The sequence below is a fragment of the Sorex araneus genome, chromosome 1 (genome assembly GCF_027595985.1).
Source record: "Sorex araneus isolate mSorAra2 chromosome 1, mSorAra2.pri, whole genome shotgun sequence".
NCBI classification, from domain to species: domain Eukaryota; kingdom Metazoa; phylum Chordata; class Mammalia; order Eulipotyphla; family Soricidae; genus Sorex; species Sorex araneus.
The window spans coordinates 230,242,187-230,259,675 of NC_073302.1; the positions used below are offsets into that span (position 1 = coordinate 230,242,187).

Sequence of the window (17,489 nt, forward strand, 5' to 3'; positions counted from 1 at the left end):
TTCAAGAGGATACACCAAGTCTGAAATGAAATGGTTAACAGTTCCTTTCTTTTGTTAAAGTCTCTTACATGTAAAAACAAGGGGGAAAAAAAAAACCTTTTACGAAGTTAAAAAGTTTCTAACAGTGTGCTTTACTGATGAAGATCAAGCTACATATGTATTAAAAAACAATGAGAACAGAAGGGCTGGAGCCATAGTAGCTGGGTAGGGCTCTTGCCTTGTATGCAGCTGACCTGGCTTCGATCCCTGGCATATCATATGGTCCCCAGAGCACCACCAGGAGTAATTCCTGAGTGCTGAGCCAGGAGTAACCCGAGCATTGCCAGGTGTGACCCAAAAAGCAAAATAATAAAAAAGAGAACAGAAAGATAAAGGCTATTTACCAAAACAAACAAACAAACCAACAAACAAAGAGCACAACAGAAACAGAATCAGCAACACTCCTGTCCCAACCAGGAACCACAGGGTAGCATCTAGCATCCAGTTACTCGGAGGCTTGACGATACATATCACTAGGAACAAGCAACTTAATTTGATATTTTGGAGCAGACAATTCCCTATCCAGAAAATCCAAGGCCAATAATTTAAAAGTGATCAAAATAGGGCTGGAGAGATCCTCCAAGGGTTAACACACTTGCCTTGTATGCCATGCTTTAAACCCCCAGCACACCTCTGAGGGGATTGGAGTAAGAGTCTCGTAAATGAACTGCAGATAGTCCATGCACGTAACAGAAATCATAGCTTTACCGTAACATGGAACAAACCATTAGAAAACAAAAAGGGGGGAAGGTTGCATTGATGACAATAAGATTAATTTCAACCTTTGCCCCAACCCCCACAACCCCTTCAGCATTGTTGTTAATGTGCTATGGTGACTGATGCTATGCTGTGATGAGGTGACTGATGCTGTGTTGTGCTTAGCTGACAGATGTCTTGTGGCGACTGATGCCATGTTGTGCTGAGGTGACTGATGTTGTGATATGGTGAGTGATGTTGTGTTGTGCTGAGGTAACTGATGTTGTGATGTGGTGAGTGATGTTGTGCTGTGCTGAGGTGACTGATGTTGTGATGTGGTGAGTGATGTTGTGCTGTGCCGAGGTGACTGATGTGCTGAGGTGATTGATGTTGTGATGTGGTGTTGTGCTGAGGTGACTGATACTGTGATGTGGTGAGTGGTGTGATATGGTGACTGATGTGATGAGGTGACGATGCCATGCTGTGATGTGACTGATGTTGTGCCGTGATGAGGTGACTGATATGTTTAGATGAGGTGACCATGTAGTGCTGGCTGCTCACAGGGCAGGCTGAGGAGCTCACCAAGGCTTGCCCTCTGTAGCTGCAGTGCTCATGGGGGAAGAGAGGGATGGACACCCCTTCTGTGCCTGTAGCACAGCTGTCTGACTGCACCGTGCATGTGGGACATGGGATCAGACTGTGCCACACACTTGCAAGGCTCTGAACCCTCTGAACTACTGTGAGCCATTCCACCTGGCTCCCAGGAAGTTTTAAAATTTAATCTCAAAGAACTAATCCTAATAACCCAAAACTAAGCTGAAATACATGAAAATCTTTTCCAAAACAAGATACCCCTACCCCAAAAAACATAAAGGAAATGGCAGACAGATATAATTGCCAAAAAAATGAAAGCTCTGAAGCAGCAAGTTTCCAAACCCAACCCACGGGCCAGAAAGATAGCTCAGTGTGTTTGCAGGATGCCAGGGGTCCACACTCCACCCCGCACTACAGGTGCCCTCAAGCACGTCTGGTGACTCCAAAGCTAACTTTCAAAAACAAGACCTAAAAACAAGGGGGAAGGGTTATTAATGTGCTTTCATATTAAAATGCCACATATTTTAAAAGTGAAAATGAAAAACCTCCAGCAACGATAGAAAGAGCTGGAAGGAGATGAACTACGGAGGAAACGTAAATTGTGGCACAAAAACAACCACTTCCAAGACAGCAGATAAACCACACACAGATGCAGATGCAACTTAAGCAAACTCAATGGCATGTGTATTAGAGGACTGAATTTATAGGGCCTGCCATTTTCCACACTCTAGATCTCTAATTTTATAAAGCAAACGTACATTTATATATTAAGAAAAAATTCATTTAAATGGGCGACTTTCTATGTTTCAACAGATTACCTCTTGGTCTAGGTTATAGTCTTCATTTGAATTAAGAGCAATCTTCACCTTAATATACTCCCCATTTTTCACAGCATCCCTTAATGAATCTAAAATAAAAGAGAGGAGAGTGAGATCAAAAGGGAATGAATGCCCTGACACAGAGGTGAGGTGGGGTAGGGGGTAGGGGGTGGGAGAGTGGGAGGGATACTGAGAACACTGGTGGAGGGGACTGGGCACTGGTGGAGGGATGTAAAAAAAATGCAAACATGAAAGCTCATAAGTTTATAACTGTAATTCACGGTAATTCACTAATAAATAAAATAGAAAGTAAATTAGGTTTTTTTTTGCATTTTGATTCTTGAAAAGGATGCCTGTAATTCCAAAACTACTCACTGCTTGTAACTGTATCCGTCACAGGAAAATGCTCATCTTCCCCATCAAGATGCTTTTGAAAATCTTCCAATTTCATCCACTCCAATTGCAAATCCATGCCCAAACTCAAAATCTGTTGTTTACCATCTGGAACATAGATGAGACTTATTAAACTCTTCCAGACTAAAAAAATACCATGTCGGGAGCTGGAGCAATAGCACAGTGGGTAAGGCGTTTGCCTTGCACGTGGCCGACCCGAGTTCGTTTCCCAGCATCCCATATGGTCCCCTGAGCACCACAGGAGTAATTCCTGAGTGTACAGCCAGGAGTAACCCCTGTGCATAGCCAGGTGTGACCCAAAAAGCAAAAAGCAAAAAAAAAAACAAAACAACAAAAAAAAAACCACCATGTCATCAAGGGCTGGATTTATTTATTTGTTTTCTTTTTGGGTCACACCGGGCGTTGCACAGGGGTTACTCCTGGCGGTGCTCAGGGGACCATATGGGATGCTGGGAATCGAATCTGGGTCGGCCGCGTGCAAGGCAAACCCGCTGTGCTATCGCTCCAGCCCCTGTGGGGCTTTTTAACGTTATGTATATATGTAAGCCATCACAACAGGAGCTGCTGGGGGCTACCCCTGCCTGTGTCCCCTGTGGTGGTGGACAGTCGGGGACTGTGGGGTGCAGAATAGACAAGACCTCAAAACTGGGTCAGCTGCATGGCAAGGGAAACAAGAACCCTTAGCTTCTGTACAATTTACCTGGCACATTAAGATTACATACTTTTTTTTTTGGAGCTCTCCCATAAGAGAGTGGCAGAGCTCAAGGGACTTTAGAGGCAAAACACAAAGTGCTCTGGGTGTATATACACTCTGTAAATATGACATTAAATAAACTAAGGGATAAATAAGTTTCTGGTTTCCTTAGATTGTTATGGTCCTGAAGAGGCATAAAGATAGAAAGGTAGTTACTGGCTGTAACTAGTGAAGTGTGTATTTCTATACAGGCTTAAGCCACCGAAAGGGACTTGGTAAGGGGTTATCACAAGATAAACAGCACATTTTTTCAGATCATTCTCAATCATTCTTGTAGGTTGCCAAGCTTAAGGTCTAAAGCAGGGTGCAGGAACGACCTCCCTCCCCCTCTCTCATACACACAACACATGCACATGCACACACACACTCACACTCGAATCAGACCTGTGACTTCCCTTTCTCTCATACGCATACCACATATATGCACGCATGCACGCATACACACACACACACACACACACACACACACACACACACACACACACACACACACGTCAGACCTGCATGGCAAGTCTATCAATCCTCCAGCCAGCTCCGTGCCATGCTAGATCCCTCCCTCTGATCTAATATGGGTTCCGACACTAGGAGTAGGACTAGGCTCATTCATCCCCTAAAAGTAGCACAGGGTGAAAGCATGACTGCTTGGAGTAATTCAGAATGGCAGTTACATTAGAGAAAAGCTAAAAGTTATCTGATGGTGAGTTTTAAAAGGATTCTCATCTAAAACCAGTTTCACAAACTATGTAGTTGTTAGTTAGGGGTTAACCTTTCCACAGAAATGAAGTTGTTTGTTTTGTTTTGGGGCCACACGCAGTAGTGCTCAGGGCTTACTTCTGGTTCTGTGGTGAGGGGTCACTCCTAATGGGCTCAGGGGCCCATATGGATCCTGGGAGTTGAAACCGGGTTGGCTGCATTTGGGGCAAGCACCTACCCACTGTAATATTTTTCCAGGCTAGGAAATGAAGTTTGTCGAGACTTTTACAAACAGGTGAACTTTTCCCCAAAGCCCTCAATTCAGACCAATACTATCTGCTCCCTCTAAGAGCACTCATTTCACAAGTGGAACAGCCCGACCCGCTTCCTGCAATTCCAGCTTCTTGTCAGGGTCACAGAAACTTGCTCCACCATTTTTTCTGACTAACAGTAGTAGTAGCACTGTAGCAGTGTCATCCTGTTGTTCATCAATTTGCTTGCGCTGGCACTAGTAACGTCTCCATTGTGAGACTTGTTAATGTTTGTGGCATATCGAATACACCACGGGGAGCTTACCAGGCTCTGCTGTGTGAGCGGGATACTCTCAGTAGCTGCTTGCTGGTCTCTCCTAGGAGAGGGACGAAGGAATCGAACCCGGGTTGTTTGCAAGGCAAATGCCCTACCCGCTGTGCGCTCCAGTCCCAACAGTCAGTCACTGTCATCCTATTGCTTATCGATTTGCTCGAGCGGGCACCAGTAACGTCTCCATTGTGAGAATTGTTGTTAGTGTTTTTGGCATATTGAATACGCATGGGGAGCTTTCTAGGCTCTGCCGTGGGGGCGAGATACTCTCGGTAGCTTGCTGGCTCTCCAAGAGGGGCAGAGGAATCGAACCTGGGTCGGTCGAGTGCAAGGCAAACGCCCTACCTGCCCGCTGTGCTATGGCTCCAGTCCCAACAGTAGTTGTAGCAGCAGTTAAAAGGTTAATTAAGGAGTGTCATTAAGGAGATTACTTACATGGATACAGTTAATCCCTGTATAATAATGGAAGGAGGAAGCCCCTGTTCTCTGGCCAGCTGTTTTAGAGGACCCCATCCTACATTTTAAACTTTCCTGCAAATTCCACAGCTCTGACAGAGGCAGTTCATAGTTTTCCACACCCATAATTACACTAATCTGTTCAGGTCTGGGGCCCCCAGGAGACAAATTTAACAAGAAATACCTAGGCAGAAGGTGAGATACAGCCCTCCCCAGCCTAAGTGGGAGGTGCAAGATGTGGATCTTATTTTGGCAACACAAACAAAACATCTCTGTATGGGAATTTTCTGAGACTTGGTTGTATAAAAAACAGAGTCTTCCTTTATCTCCCCATCTGTTCCATGAGTCATATTTAACTGTCTTATACCAAGTTCCTCCCCACCTAGGGAGTTTGTTTTATGTTTCAATAAACTATCTTTCTGAGTATCTAGTACTTTCATTCTCGGTATCAATACTAACTAAACAACCCAGGAGCTGTGGACAGACAAGAGACCTGCGCCATGGCTCCCGCGTCAATAACCTCTAAGCAGAAGCATGTTCCAAAGAAAGCATGGCTTGCCCACGAGCTGTATCTCTACTAGATAATGGGACACCCCCCACCTCACCCCCACAGGTTTGCATGAGGACTTCCAGTACCACAGTACCATAAGGACTTCCGGGAAGCTGGACAGATGGAGGGTTCAGAGAAATCCAGAACATTAGAGGCCGGTTAAAAATAACAGAACATCAGAGGCCAGAGAGGTAAGCAGGTAAGGTGTTTGCCTTCCATGCAACCCACCCAGGTACGTCCTCAGCACCCCGTATGGTTCCCCAAGCATGCCAGGAGTGAATCCTGGGCCAAGAGCCAGGAGTAACCTCTAAGCATTACCAGGTGTGACCCCCCCAAAAGAACAGAAGTACCAGGACATCAGCGGCCCCAAGCTTGCTTCAGAACATATCTGTGTTTCTTTCGTAGTAGAAGCTGGATTCAAATCCTATCTTCAAGCCTACCAAATGCAGGATCCTTGACACAGACTGGAAGACCTTTTTGTTTTCATTTAGGTGCCACACCCAGTGGTACTAGTGATTAAATTGCTGCCTGTCCTTGGGCCCTGTACCATCTCTCTGGTCGTTTATCAGGTAGTTTCAACTTCTTATTCTTTCTGACTGCCCACCTACGAGACGGTTGGACTTCATCAAAACCCTGAATGAATGGTTTGAGGCTCTTTGTGTTCCTGGAGCAAGCAGACACTATGGGACTACACTAGCACACGACAGGGACAAATGGAGATGTTACTGGCATCCACTCGAGCAAATCAATGAGCAATGGGGTGATAGGTGATTCTTCCTTTTTAGATTAAAAAAATATTAGGTACACATTAACGAGTGTTACATGTGTTGGAGTCACACTGGAGCACTTCAGACCTGACCTGCATCTTCAGGGGTGATCACTAAATCCTGGTTTATGTGGGAGTTACATCAGGCCCAACAAAAAAACGCTTAAGACAGGTCCAAAGCAATAGTTACAGCGATGCCTTGCACTTGACCAACCCGAGTTCCATTCCCACATCCCATATGGTTCCCCAAGCCTGCCAGGAGTGATTCTTGAGTGCAGAGTCAGAAGTAACCCCTGAGCACCCCTGGATGTGGCCAAAACCCCCAAAAAGAATTTAAAAACCCTCTCAGGAAAGCAGCCAGGAGCTCTAGCATCCAACAGTTCAAACACTCTCCACAGTCCAGGCAGCAGCTCTCAGAGTCAGCCTCTCCCCAGCCCAAGAGCCCAGGGCAGAGGTAGGGGGCTCAGCCTCTGCTGGCGTGCACAGCTCTGGCATCCTACTCACCGGGTGACGGCGGCTGCAGCGTGGCCCAGGGCAGGCGCTGGCCTGGGGTGGCCGGGCACGGGCAGCTCCCTCGCGGTCCCTTGTGCACACTGGCTGGGAACCTTAGCGCACTCCTGAGCTTCATTTCCGCGTCCCGATGGAACCAGGGTCTCCGGCTCGGGAGCCAATTCCTCCCCTCTGGGGCGTGGGGGTGGAGGGCGTGGCCACAGTAATCAGGGCCTAATTCCCGGCCAACCCCGTAGCATCAGCATGACAAAGCCCCTGGGCCCACCCCTGGGGCTCAGGATCGCAGGCAGGCCGGGGGTCAGGATTGGGGGCTGCTATCTCAGCTCACTGGGAGAAGCATCTGGCAGAGAAACAGGAGCCCTGAGCACCAAGGTAATCAGCTCAGGTCTCCACACCTTGCTGTCTGTGGCTGCCCGCCTCTGTGGGAGGACTGTTGGAGATGGCGGCTACGCTCAGGAAGGGTCCAAACACCGCCCCTCTAAGCAGAGTGAACCTCCAGTTTTCTGAGCCCACATTCTCCTCAGGCTGTGTGGGACAGAACTGCACCACCCCTCTTCCTGGGAGTCGCCAGCCTCCCCCGAGGAGCTGACTCCACACCCTTGCACTCTCATTTCTCCTACTAAATATCCGATTAGATCCATCTAGAGATCTGAATAACAGTATCCAAATTTTTTTGTTTGTTTGTTTTTTGCTTTTTGGGTCACACCCAACGATGCACAGGGATTACTCCTGGCTCTGCACTCAGGAATTACCCCCTGGCAGTGCACAGGGGACCACTATGGGCTGCTGGGAATCGAACCCGGGTTCATCGAGTGAAAGGCAAACGCCCTACCCGCTGTGCTATTTCTCCAGTCCCTGTATCGTTATTTTTAAAGGTTCCATCATTACAACATTATGCTTCAGAAATTCTTTATCATTTCGGAATAAGCCCTACTTGGATGAATGACTGTGTAGCCAACATTTTTAGTCTACTTCTCATGGGGGCTTCCCAAAGGTGCTCAAGAGGCCCAAGGTCCTGCCAGTGACTGTCGGCCACCCAGGTCCATGGGTTAATGCAAAGAGGTGAGAATGTGGTGCTGCTCAGGCCCCGTGATGGGGAGCTTCACGGGTGTGCCCAGGGACACAGAAGGGGCACAGGGTGCTGGCTGAGGCTGGTTTTCTTCACCTATTTGTGTGCTGCTCTAGAAACCTCCCACCATCTCCAAAATCATGAAGATACCCTGTAAATGCCTAATATGTAACCATTCACTTTACATTTTAACCCATCAGAATTTTCTTTTCCTTATGGGGTTTTGCCTTTTCTTTTTTTGTTTTCAGGCCACACCTGGCTTTGTGTTCAGGGATCACTCATGGTGGTGATCAAACCAGCATGCAAATACCCCGCCTGCTTTCTGATCTCTCTGGTCCTTCCTTTACAGAGTCTTTCACAAATGGAGAACCACATATCCTTACACAATCTCTAAGCAGTTCCCCCTTGCCATGGAGCTGAGCTACCCATCCCTTTTTACATCCGCAAGGCTCTGGTTTAGCAGATTTCTACTTCTGCAAGGGTATTCTCACTTCAAGTGTCAAGGAAAGAATGTCTGGACCTGCCAGAAGCTTTGATAACAACACATGACTCACAAATCATAAGAAGTTCTATCAGCTTAACCTCTTTACACTTGCTATCCTAGTTTTTAACTCCTACACATGATTCTTTGCTCCTTCTCAGCCAATTTCAATATCCTAAGGAAGACACTTATAACTTATAAGTTATACTTATAAGTTATACTCTCATTGATTTATTGCTGTGTTATTTACTCCAAGAAAAAGCAAAATTTAAATTTTGATTTGATAAAGGTAGGGAATGGGAAATGGGGTGGCAGGCCAGGGAGAAAGCACAGGAAGTAAGGTGCTTGCACAGGGCCTTGCATATGGCTGACCTCGGCTCAATCTTGGGGTCCCCAAGTAACACAAGGGGTAACTCTGGGGCAGGAGGCCAGGAATAGCTCCTGCGCATTACTAGGTGTGGCCTAAACCCACCTCTTCCACCTCCAAAAGATTTTGGATGTTTCTGCAAGAGTAGGTTATGAACATACTATAAAAACTAAGAAAATGTTTTATCAATTTTGAGATCACCCCTGTCTTCAATATAAAGAAATTGTTCATTTAGAAAACTCAAACCTTCTACTTCATTATTTCCTGATGCAAAGATCAGAATTAGAATGGGAGAAATAAGGAAAAATCCTATTACTATCCTGAAAAAGTTTTACATGACCATTAATTTACGCACCAGCATTTTCCTCTGCTTGGCACACTCGGTCTGCAGCCTCTTGGTCAGCTTCTGAGGCTATGTACATCCACGTATCCACCTCTTCTCTTGGATTCCTTCTCTCCTTAAGAAATGGCTTTGTTTCCTTGGGTTTGTGATCCTCTGTGACTTTACAATCTAGTGACATATCTTCTCTTTTCCGATTATTCTCAGGAAAATCAGTTCTTTCTTCTGGAGTTAATTTAAATAAGTCAAATGCATTTCTGATTTCCTTATATGCTATTAAAAAAAACCAATGGTAGATATAATTCAATCAAAATTTGTTGCAATAAAAAGAAAATATGCTAAATAGGTATTTTCTTATTTTTATTAATAATTTTATAGTATTTGCACTGGTTAGAAAGCATGATCAGATTTACAATCAAAACCATTGAATTGTCTTTCTACAGTTGCTCAATATTTTTAATGGGCCAAAGCAAACAGCTAATAACCCATCATCCCAGATAATGCCCAGTTTTGATTTTGACAAAGGCCTACTGAAGACAGTGTGTTTCAGAGGAACCTCAGTGCTGCTACTAGCAAGTAACTGTACACTGAAGTTGATCTTGTTTAGAGCAAAACAGCTCCTGGTGGGAACTGTAAGAAACGGGAATGGCCAGCACATTGGAGTACAGCTGCAAAACAGAAACTGTATCTATGGAAACCCTCTTGGATATTAGATAGAAGTGGAAGTGGAGAGAAGATTGGCAATATATTACACCAGATACACAGGGAAAATCACAATAAAACAAGGAGAACAAAACCCAAGAAGTCGTCCATGATGAACTCTGGGCATAAAGTACATACGTTTCATTACGGGGAAAAATGAAACTCAGAATCCCAGTGCATCACTGAGAATGAAATGATTATAGGCCAAAGGTGGCTGAAGGGCTGAGAGCAAGCTCTGCAAACAGGAGGCATGTGTTCAACAGTGGCAAAAAAGGGCAAAATTGAAAAACAACAACTAAAGAATGGAAGGCTGGGGAGATGGTATAGGGGTTAAGGTGCTTGCCTCGTATATGGCCAACTCAGGTTGACTCTCTAGCATCCCATATGGTCTCCTGAACACCACCAGGAATGATCTTGGAATGCAGAATCAGAGGTAGCCCTCAGCACTGCCAGGAGTGACCCCTTCCAGACATCAAAAAAAAACCCAAAAAACCCTGAGTTTTCTCATTTAGCATCAACTATAAAATAACCCCTTTCCACAGTAACTAATGTAATTTCTCTATAATTTCTTTTTATGTTCTGGATTTTGGGCCACACCCAGTATTGCTCAGAACTTATTCCTGGCTCTATGCTTAGGGATCATTCAGGTGGGGTTTGGGGGCAATATATGGTGGTGGTGGAGATTGAACTGGGGTCAGTCACATGTAGGACAAGCTTTTCAGCCAATGGATTCTCTCTCTGGCCCTCATTTCTCTGTAATTCTAATCTACTCCCCAACATTAACTCAAAGGAATAAAAAGCAAGTTGAAGAGAGGAAAAATTCTAGAAACAACAAACTGTTAAACAACTTGGGTAACTGGCTACACATAGTTTCATACAGAAAAATCTTTAAAGTCCTTTAAATTTAAAAACAATTTAAAAACTAAATTTCTCATTTCTTTAACATTGCAAGTTAGAAAACAGAGACTGTGCTCAGAGTAAATAAAAACAAAAACAAAACCAAAATAACAGAAGTGATAAATGATAACCAGAGGTTAAGTATTCATACTTACCCTTTAATCCTTTTGGGTCTTTTCGGCATTTTTCTTCCTTGTCCGGATCATGCCTTCTCTGTACAAATTTTTCTTTGGATTCATGTTTTTTAGTGTCTTTGTCCTGAAATATTCATACATCAGACCCAAAACAAGAACACATCATGGGCTGACACTGCCTGCATACCTAGCATGGAACCACTGACTACTACATGAGTCCACTTTTGTTTTTTGGGGCCTTACCCAGCAGTGCTCAAAGACTGACTCCTGGCTCTGCACTCAGGGACACTCTTGGTTGGCATAGGGGACCATATGAAATGCTGGGATGGAACCTGGTCAGCTTCGTGCAAGGCAGATGTCTTACCTGCTCTACTATGGCTCCAGCCCATACAAATCCTTTCTTGTATCAAAGACTTCCTCAATCAAGATGAATGCCAATCAAAAACCCAACTCCAATTGTTTCACCTTTAAATAAATTTATTGAGCTTTTTTTTATATGTACCTACAGTCCAACCAATATGACTATTTTTCTTTCTCCATATTCTCCCAAGGTTGGGAGACTCTGGCCAAATGGGTGACCCTGAGGATGAGATTGACTGTTTGGTCAACAAAATAGTACTCAGGGACCTCCAGGGTCGCACTGCAAGATACCTGGGTGGGGAGGGGGAAGAGACAGTGTGCTATGAGGGATCAACCTGAGAGCAGCTACATGAAAGGCATGAGCCTTAATTCCTGTGTTGTCTCTGGCCACAACGCAAGCCATACCCAGCAGTGCTCTGGGCTTGCTGCTGGCAGGCTCAGGAGTCCCTGTGGGGTGCCAAGGATCAAACCCAGGTTGGCTGCATGCAAGACAAGTGCCTTACCCTCTGCATTATTGCTTTGACCCCCAAGCAGAATATTTTTTAAGATTACAGAAGAACTGTCACTGTCATCCCATTGCTCATCAATTTGCTCGAGTGGGCACTAGTAACATCTCCACAGTGAGACTTGTTCTTACTGTTTTTTGGCATATCGAATACGCCACGGGTAGCTTGCCAGGCTCTGCCGTGTGGGTAAGATACTCTCAGTAGCTTGCCAGGCTCCCCGAGAGAGGCGGAGGAATCGAACCCGGATCGACCGCATGCAAGGTGAACGCCCTACCCGTGCACTATTGCTCCAGCCCAGAAGAACAGTAAGAATAAAAAAAATAAGCTGAAGAACTGTTTACAATAGCCAGAATCTGGAAAAAACCTGAGTGCCAGAGAACAGATGACTGGTTAAAGAAACTTTGGCACATCTACACAAAGGAATACTATGCAGCTGTTAGAAAAGATGAAGTCATGAAATATGCATAAAGGTGGATCAACATGGAAAAAATCATGTTAAGTGAAACGAATCAGAAAAAGAGGGACCGACATAGAAAAATTGCACTCATTTGTGGAATATAAAGTAACAGAATGGGATACTAACACCCAAGAACTGTAGAGATAAGTACTAGGAGGATTAGTCCATAGCTTAGAAGCATGACTTGCATGCTGGGGGAAAAGGCAGCTCAGAAAGAGAAGGGACCACCAAGTAAAGGGTGCTAGGAGGGTCGGTTCAGGATGGGAGCGGTGGGCTGAAAGTAGACTATAGACCGAACATGATGGCCACTTAATACCTCTACTGCAAACCACAACACCCAAAAGGAGAGAGAGAGAAAAAGGAAATGCCCTGCCACAGAGGTGGGGTGGAGTGGGGGGGAGGATGGGGTGGGGGTGGTGGGAGGGATGCTGGGACCATTGGTGGTGGAAAATGGGCACTGATGGAGGGATGGGCACTCAACCACTGTATGACTGAAATGTAAGCATGAAAGTTTGTAAATCTGTAACTGTACCTCACGGTGAGTGATTTATTAAAAAAAAAAAAGAAGCTGAAGCTTTAAGCTTTCCAACACAAGGTTACATGTCATCTGAATACTTCAAATAGCTTGGGGGTGGGAGTGGAGGCGGAGGGGCATGGGGAGAGGAGGACACACACAAGGCAATGCTTATTACTCCTGGCTCTGCACTCAGGAATTACTTCTGACAGTGTTCAGGGAACCTTATGGGGTGCTGTGGATCAAATCTGGGTCAGCCACGTGCAAGGCACATGTCCTACCCACTCTAGCTCCAATATCCAGGATTTTAAAGTACTTATTACTTCTGAGTGACTCCCTAAAGACAGGAAAGCATTCTGCACAGTTGTGTTTCATTGTTTCCTCTTCATTTGCTAAATTTCTTAATCACTCCCAAGAGTGCTGGCTTGACCAGAACATTTCTGCATTCTCTCTGGTAATACTGACTGCCCTTCAATCAAATTCCCCAACCCTGGACTCACCTCCCCTCCGGGGTCTGAGGACCGGAGGATTCTCTCCTCCCCACCTGGCCTCAAACTCTTCTGAGTCTGGGCAGACACAGGGGTCACTTTATCTAAATCTGGGGAGTCTCTTCCTTGATTCCTTTGCTTCTTAAGTATGGTTTTCTTCTCTAAGAAAAGATTCCTGTTTTCCTGTTTTTTGCTCTCTTTAGGGTCCTCAGTCTTTCTGGGTTTGGTTTTTTTCCTTTTTGCTCTAATATCAGACTCCTCCTCAGTACTCAAAGAGATTTCGAACTGTTTTTCAAAGATGTTCTCCTGAATTATATCTTTCTCTTTTGCACTTTTAGTTCTTTGATCTCTGTTATCATCTGAAAGCAAATCTTCATTGTCATCTTGAGAAGGGGAATCATTAAGTACACTTGATTCTGAGTCTAAGTGAGAGTCAATACATTTCTCTTTTCTTGTCTTTCTGTTTTCTTTGGAAACATCTCTTCCTGTAGTCTTTGATTCTCTTATTTCACACCTTTTAACTTTTTTTAACTCCTTTGTCTCTTTCATTTCATCTTTTTTTTGTCTTTTGGATTCCTTTAACTCTTCTTTGGCTTCCAAGTTTCTTTTTTTTGTCCTGGCATCAGGACCTTTACAGGGGCTCTCCAGACCGGGTTTGGGTTTATCTTTCAGTTTCCCAGTCTTTGCTCTTTTCTTTTTCACCTCGTCAGGACTTCTCTCTTCTCTATTCCTCAACTTTTTCTTTTTCTTTTTTGGTGAAGTATCTTCTTTCGTCTCACTCTGCTGATCACTATCAGAGTTTGTCTCAAAGATGTCACTATTTAAAGATAGTCTCTAGAAAACATTAAAAAAATAAATATTAACAGTGTTTTAGAGGGTCTGAAAAGTACTGCTAATAAAATATGATGGAAAAACTTTCACACAGTTTCTCAACTCTTATATTTACCTTAATATACTATTATGGTAATTAAACTCAACATCGTAAACAATATAATATTACTAAGTTAAATATTACTTATATCTGATTCAACAACTAGTTCTTGGTGGTAAGGATGAGTATCAATTTAATAAAGCAGATAAATACAGTGGAACAGAAAAATGTCAGTAATGCTGAAAAAGTAACTATTATTATAATTCTATGTATGGAGGGTAATGCATAATTTAAATCTTAAAATATCTAAAAACACCATGGAAGAAATTTGCCCAGACTCTTCTTGGCTATCAAAATAGTAGGTTCCAATCCAAAAAAAGTAATTTTTGACATGATGGGTTCCAGAATATCCTCAAATTATCATTACATTTCAACTATATATAAAATAAAGAGGACTGCACTTCAATAGTTTTTATTATATAATCTGATATATTCAGTTAATACTTCAATGATTTATATTATAGCATCTGAAATAGCTCCTATAAAAACACATTTCCTTATTCATTTTTGGTTTTCTATTTTGTGGCCCCCATAGCGGTACTCAGAATTTACTCCATGGTTCTGCATTCAGGAATCACTCCTCACAGGGCTTGGGGGACCACAAGGGGTGCCAGGGATAGGACCCAGGTCAGCTGCTTGCAAGGCAAGCACCCTACCTGCCATACTTATGCTGCAGGGCCATATTTTTCTATTTAAAAAATATCGGGGGCTGGAGCGATAGCACAGCAGGTAGGACATTTGCCTTGCATGCGGCCAACCTAGTTCGATTCCCAGCATCCCATATGGTCCCCTGAGCACCGCCAGGAGTAATTCCTCAGTGCATGAGCCAGGAGTAAATATCCCCTGTGTATCAACAGGTGTGACCCAAAAAGCAAAAAAAAAAAAATCGTTAAGTATTCATGTAGAACTCAAAACAAAGTATCTCCAATACTTCCAGTCACATTTCCCCAAATTCTTTTCTCCTCAATGATGTAGGAAAATTGTAGGTATGATTCCAAATTTCTTTACAGTGCAAAGGGAATCTCCCTGAATTGATACATAAAGAATAAGGCAATTATAGTCCAGAAACTGAAAACAAAACCAAGTAAATATTTCTGGGGCCAGAGAGATAGTAGAGTGTGCATGGCATTTGCCTTGCACGTGGCAGAGTAGGATCCTGAGCCAGGACCAAGGCTTGAGCACTGCAGCACTTCCTGCCCCAAACCAGAAGACAAAAGATAAAGCAACTAGGATAGTAAAACAAAAACCCAACAGATTGGAGCTGGAGCAATAGTAGAGGAGTAAGTCACTTGCTCTCATGCTCCTGACTTGATCTCCAGTGCAACATATGGGCCCTGAGCACCATGGGATGTGCCCTATACCCAACTGAGGGGAAAAAAAGACCTAAAAAAATCTATAACCGAACACTGCACTGTGTCCCAAGGGGCCCCAAAATATATGCAGGTAGGGAAAAATCTCAAAAACTCCTAAGAGTTGTGTGTGCAATACAAATCTTTCACAGAAGGAAGCAAATGCAAGTGAGAATGGGAGAGCAGGGCAGGGTCTGCAGGACTGAGCCTGTGACAGGCTGGCTCTGCCCTGTCACATCTATAAGTGCCCAAGAATTCTGGCTCCCATCCAGAATTCCACAGCAGAGTCTCAAGAGGAGAGATACTTAAGATTGACCTAACCAACAGGATGGGGAAAGTAGAACCAGGTGTACAACATGCCCCAAAAAACTAAATCCCATCAACTAAGACCACACTTTTGAGGTGGAGCAACAGTACAGTGTGTAGGGCATTTGCCTTGCATGTGGTAGACCTGGATATGATCCCCGCATGCCATATGAACCCCCAAGTACTACCAAGAGTAATTCCTAAGCACAGAGCCAGAAATAACTTTTATCATCTCTGGGTGTGACCCAAAAACAATAACAAAAATTCAAGATTTCTGATCCCTTCATACTAATAAAAGTTTATAAGCCACAGAACTAAAAATGAGCGTTATCCTCTGCCTTCTCAAACTAAATTTAATCCTACATAGACAGCAGAAAATTATGTTTTTGTTGTTACTTAAAAAAAACAATTTAGGATCAGAGTAAACTAAATTTTCATATACTAAAAACAATAAAAGTGTGTCAAAGATGGTCATAGAAGAGTAGGGAATATACAACTCTGAGATCTTAAGAAAAGATCAAAGAAACAGCAAGCAATGCTTTATGCCAGATGTTGGATGAACCACAGTAAGATACTTAGGAAAATGGGAATCAACAAACGAAGACCCAAACTGGCATTCCAGAATAAAAGCTGACACTGCATGATGTGAGAGTTTTATTCTCAGGACCCTTCTTGTGAGAGGAGGTTCTAGAATTTGAACACGCACCAGAAACACAGGCATCCCACTTCCCAATCAGGGTTGCAGGAGCCAGACCAGCACCTTTAGCACTGATGTGTCAACAGTTGCCCAGTGACGTAGGATTGACTCAGGAAAACCCGAGATGACCCGACCTCACATAAGGCATGGGCAATTGGCTTAGAGATTTGCTTCTCGAAGAAAGTGAGAAGGATCACTTCCAGAAAACAGAGCGTGCACTGTGTACCTACAAAGAAACGAGGGACGGAGTTTCAAGAACACAGACTTTGATTGCTTTGTAACTATCAACTGGGAGAATAGTGAAGAGACAGTCTTAGGTCTGATGGGAGGGAGGAGGCAGAAAACAGGCACTGAAGCAGGTTTTCAAACATCATTTTTTTTTTTTTTGGTCACATCTGGTGATGCTCAAGTTACTCCTGGCTCTGCACTCAGGAATTACTCCTGGCGGTGCTTGGGGGACCATATCGGATGCTGGAGGAATCGAACCCAGGTTGGCCGTATGCAAGGCAAATGCCCTACCCACTGTGCTATTGCTCCAGTCCCATCATTTCCTTCTAATACTGAGAATGGGAAAACATAAACTGGTTCCAGTTCTCTGCAAGAGATACTAAACACATTTTCTGGAGAGATCTGACTTCTCTTATGTTGTGGAGATATATATTGGAGTTTAACGGGCATTTTCCAACTGTTCCAGCCCAACTGCCTGTATGAACATGGAATGGGGGTATGAGTGCATGCATTCATCCAGGGACCCTGTCTCCAACACTCCACAGCCCAGAAAGAATACTGTCCCTTGTCATTTATGAGAATACCATGCGTGAAATTCATAACCAAGTACAAGTCGCCACTTCCCATTAGACATGTTTGGGTCTTTAGAAGTTTGATTTTTTTTTTTGGGGGGGTGATTAGAAAAGTGCATCGGAAATTAACTCCTATTTATGGTAAAACTTGCTTTTTTGGGAAGAGGGGGAGGGTGTCTCACACAGCGGTGCTCAGGACTTCCTCCTGACTCTGTGCGC

At 44.0% G+C, this 17,489-nt stretch overlaps 1 protein-coding gene across 1 annotated transcript in view; it reads right to left on the bottom strand.

The window, feature by feature from the left end:
• The window catches only part of MPHOSPH8 (M-phase phosphoprotein 8), a 51,677-nt gene that overhangs the window by 11,598 nt on the left and 22,590 nt on the right, over positions 1–17,489 (bottom strand). Inside the window, exons 3-7 of the mRNA XM_055124523.1 lie at positions 13,200–14,021; positions 10,884–10,986; positions 9,145–9,402; positions 2,523–2,648; positions 2,148–2,236 (exon numbers count right to left, since the gene is read on the bottom strand). Of these exons, the coding sequence (XP_054980498.1) occupies positions 2,148–2,236; positions 2,523–2,648; positions 9,145–9,402; positions 10,884–10,986; positions 13,200–14,021 (1,398 nt within the window). The remainder of the gene's footprint in view (positions 1–2,147; positions 2,237–2,522; positions 2,649–9,144; positions 9,403–10,883; positions 10,987–13,199; positions 14,022–17,489) is intronic.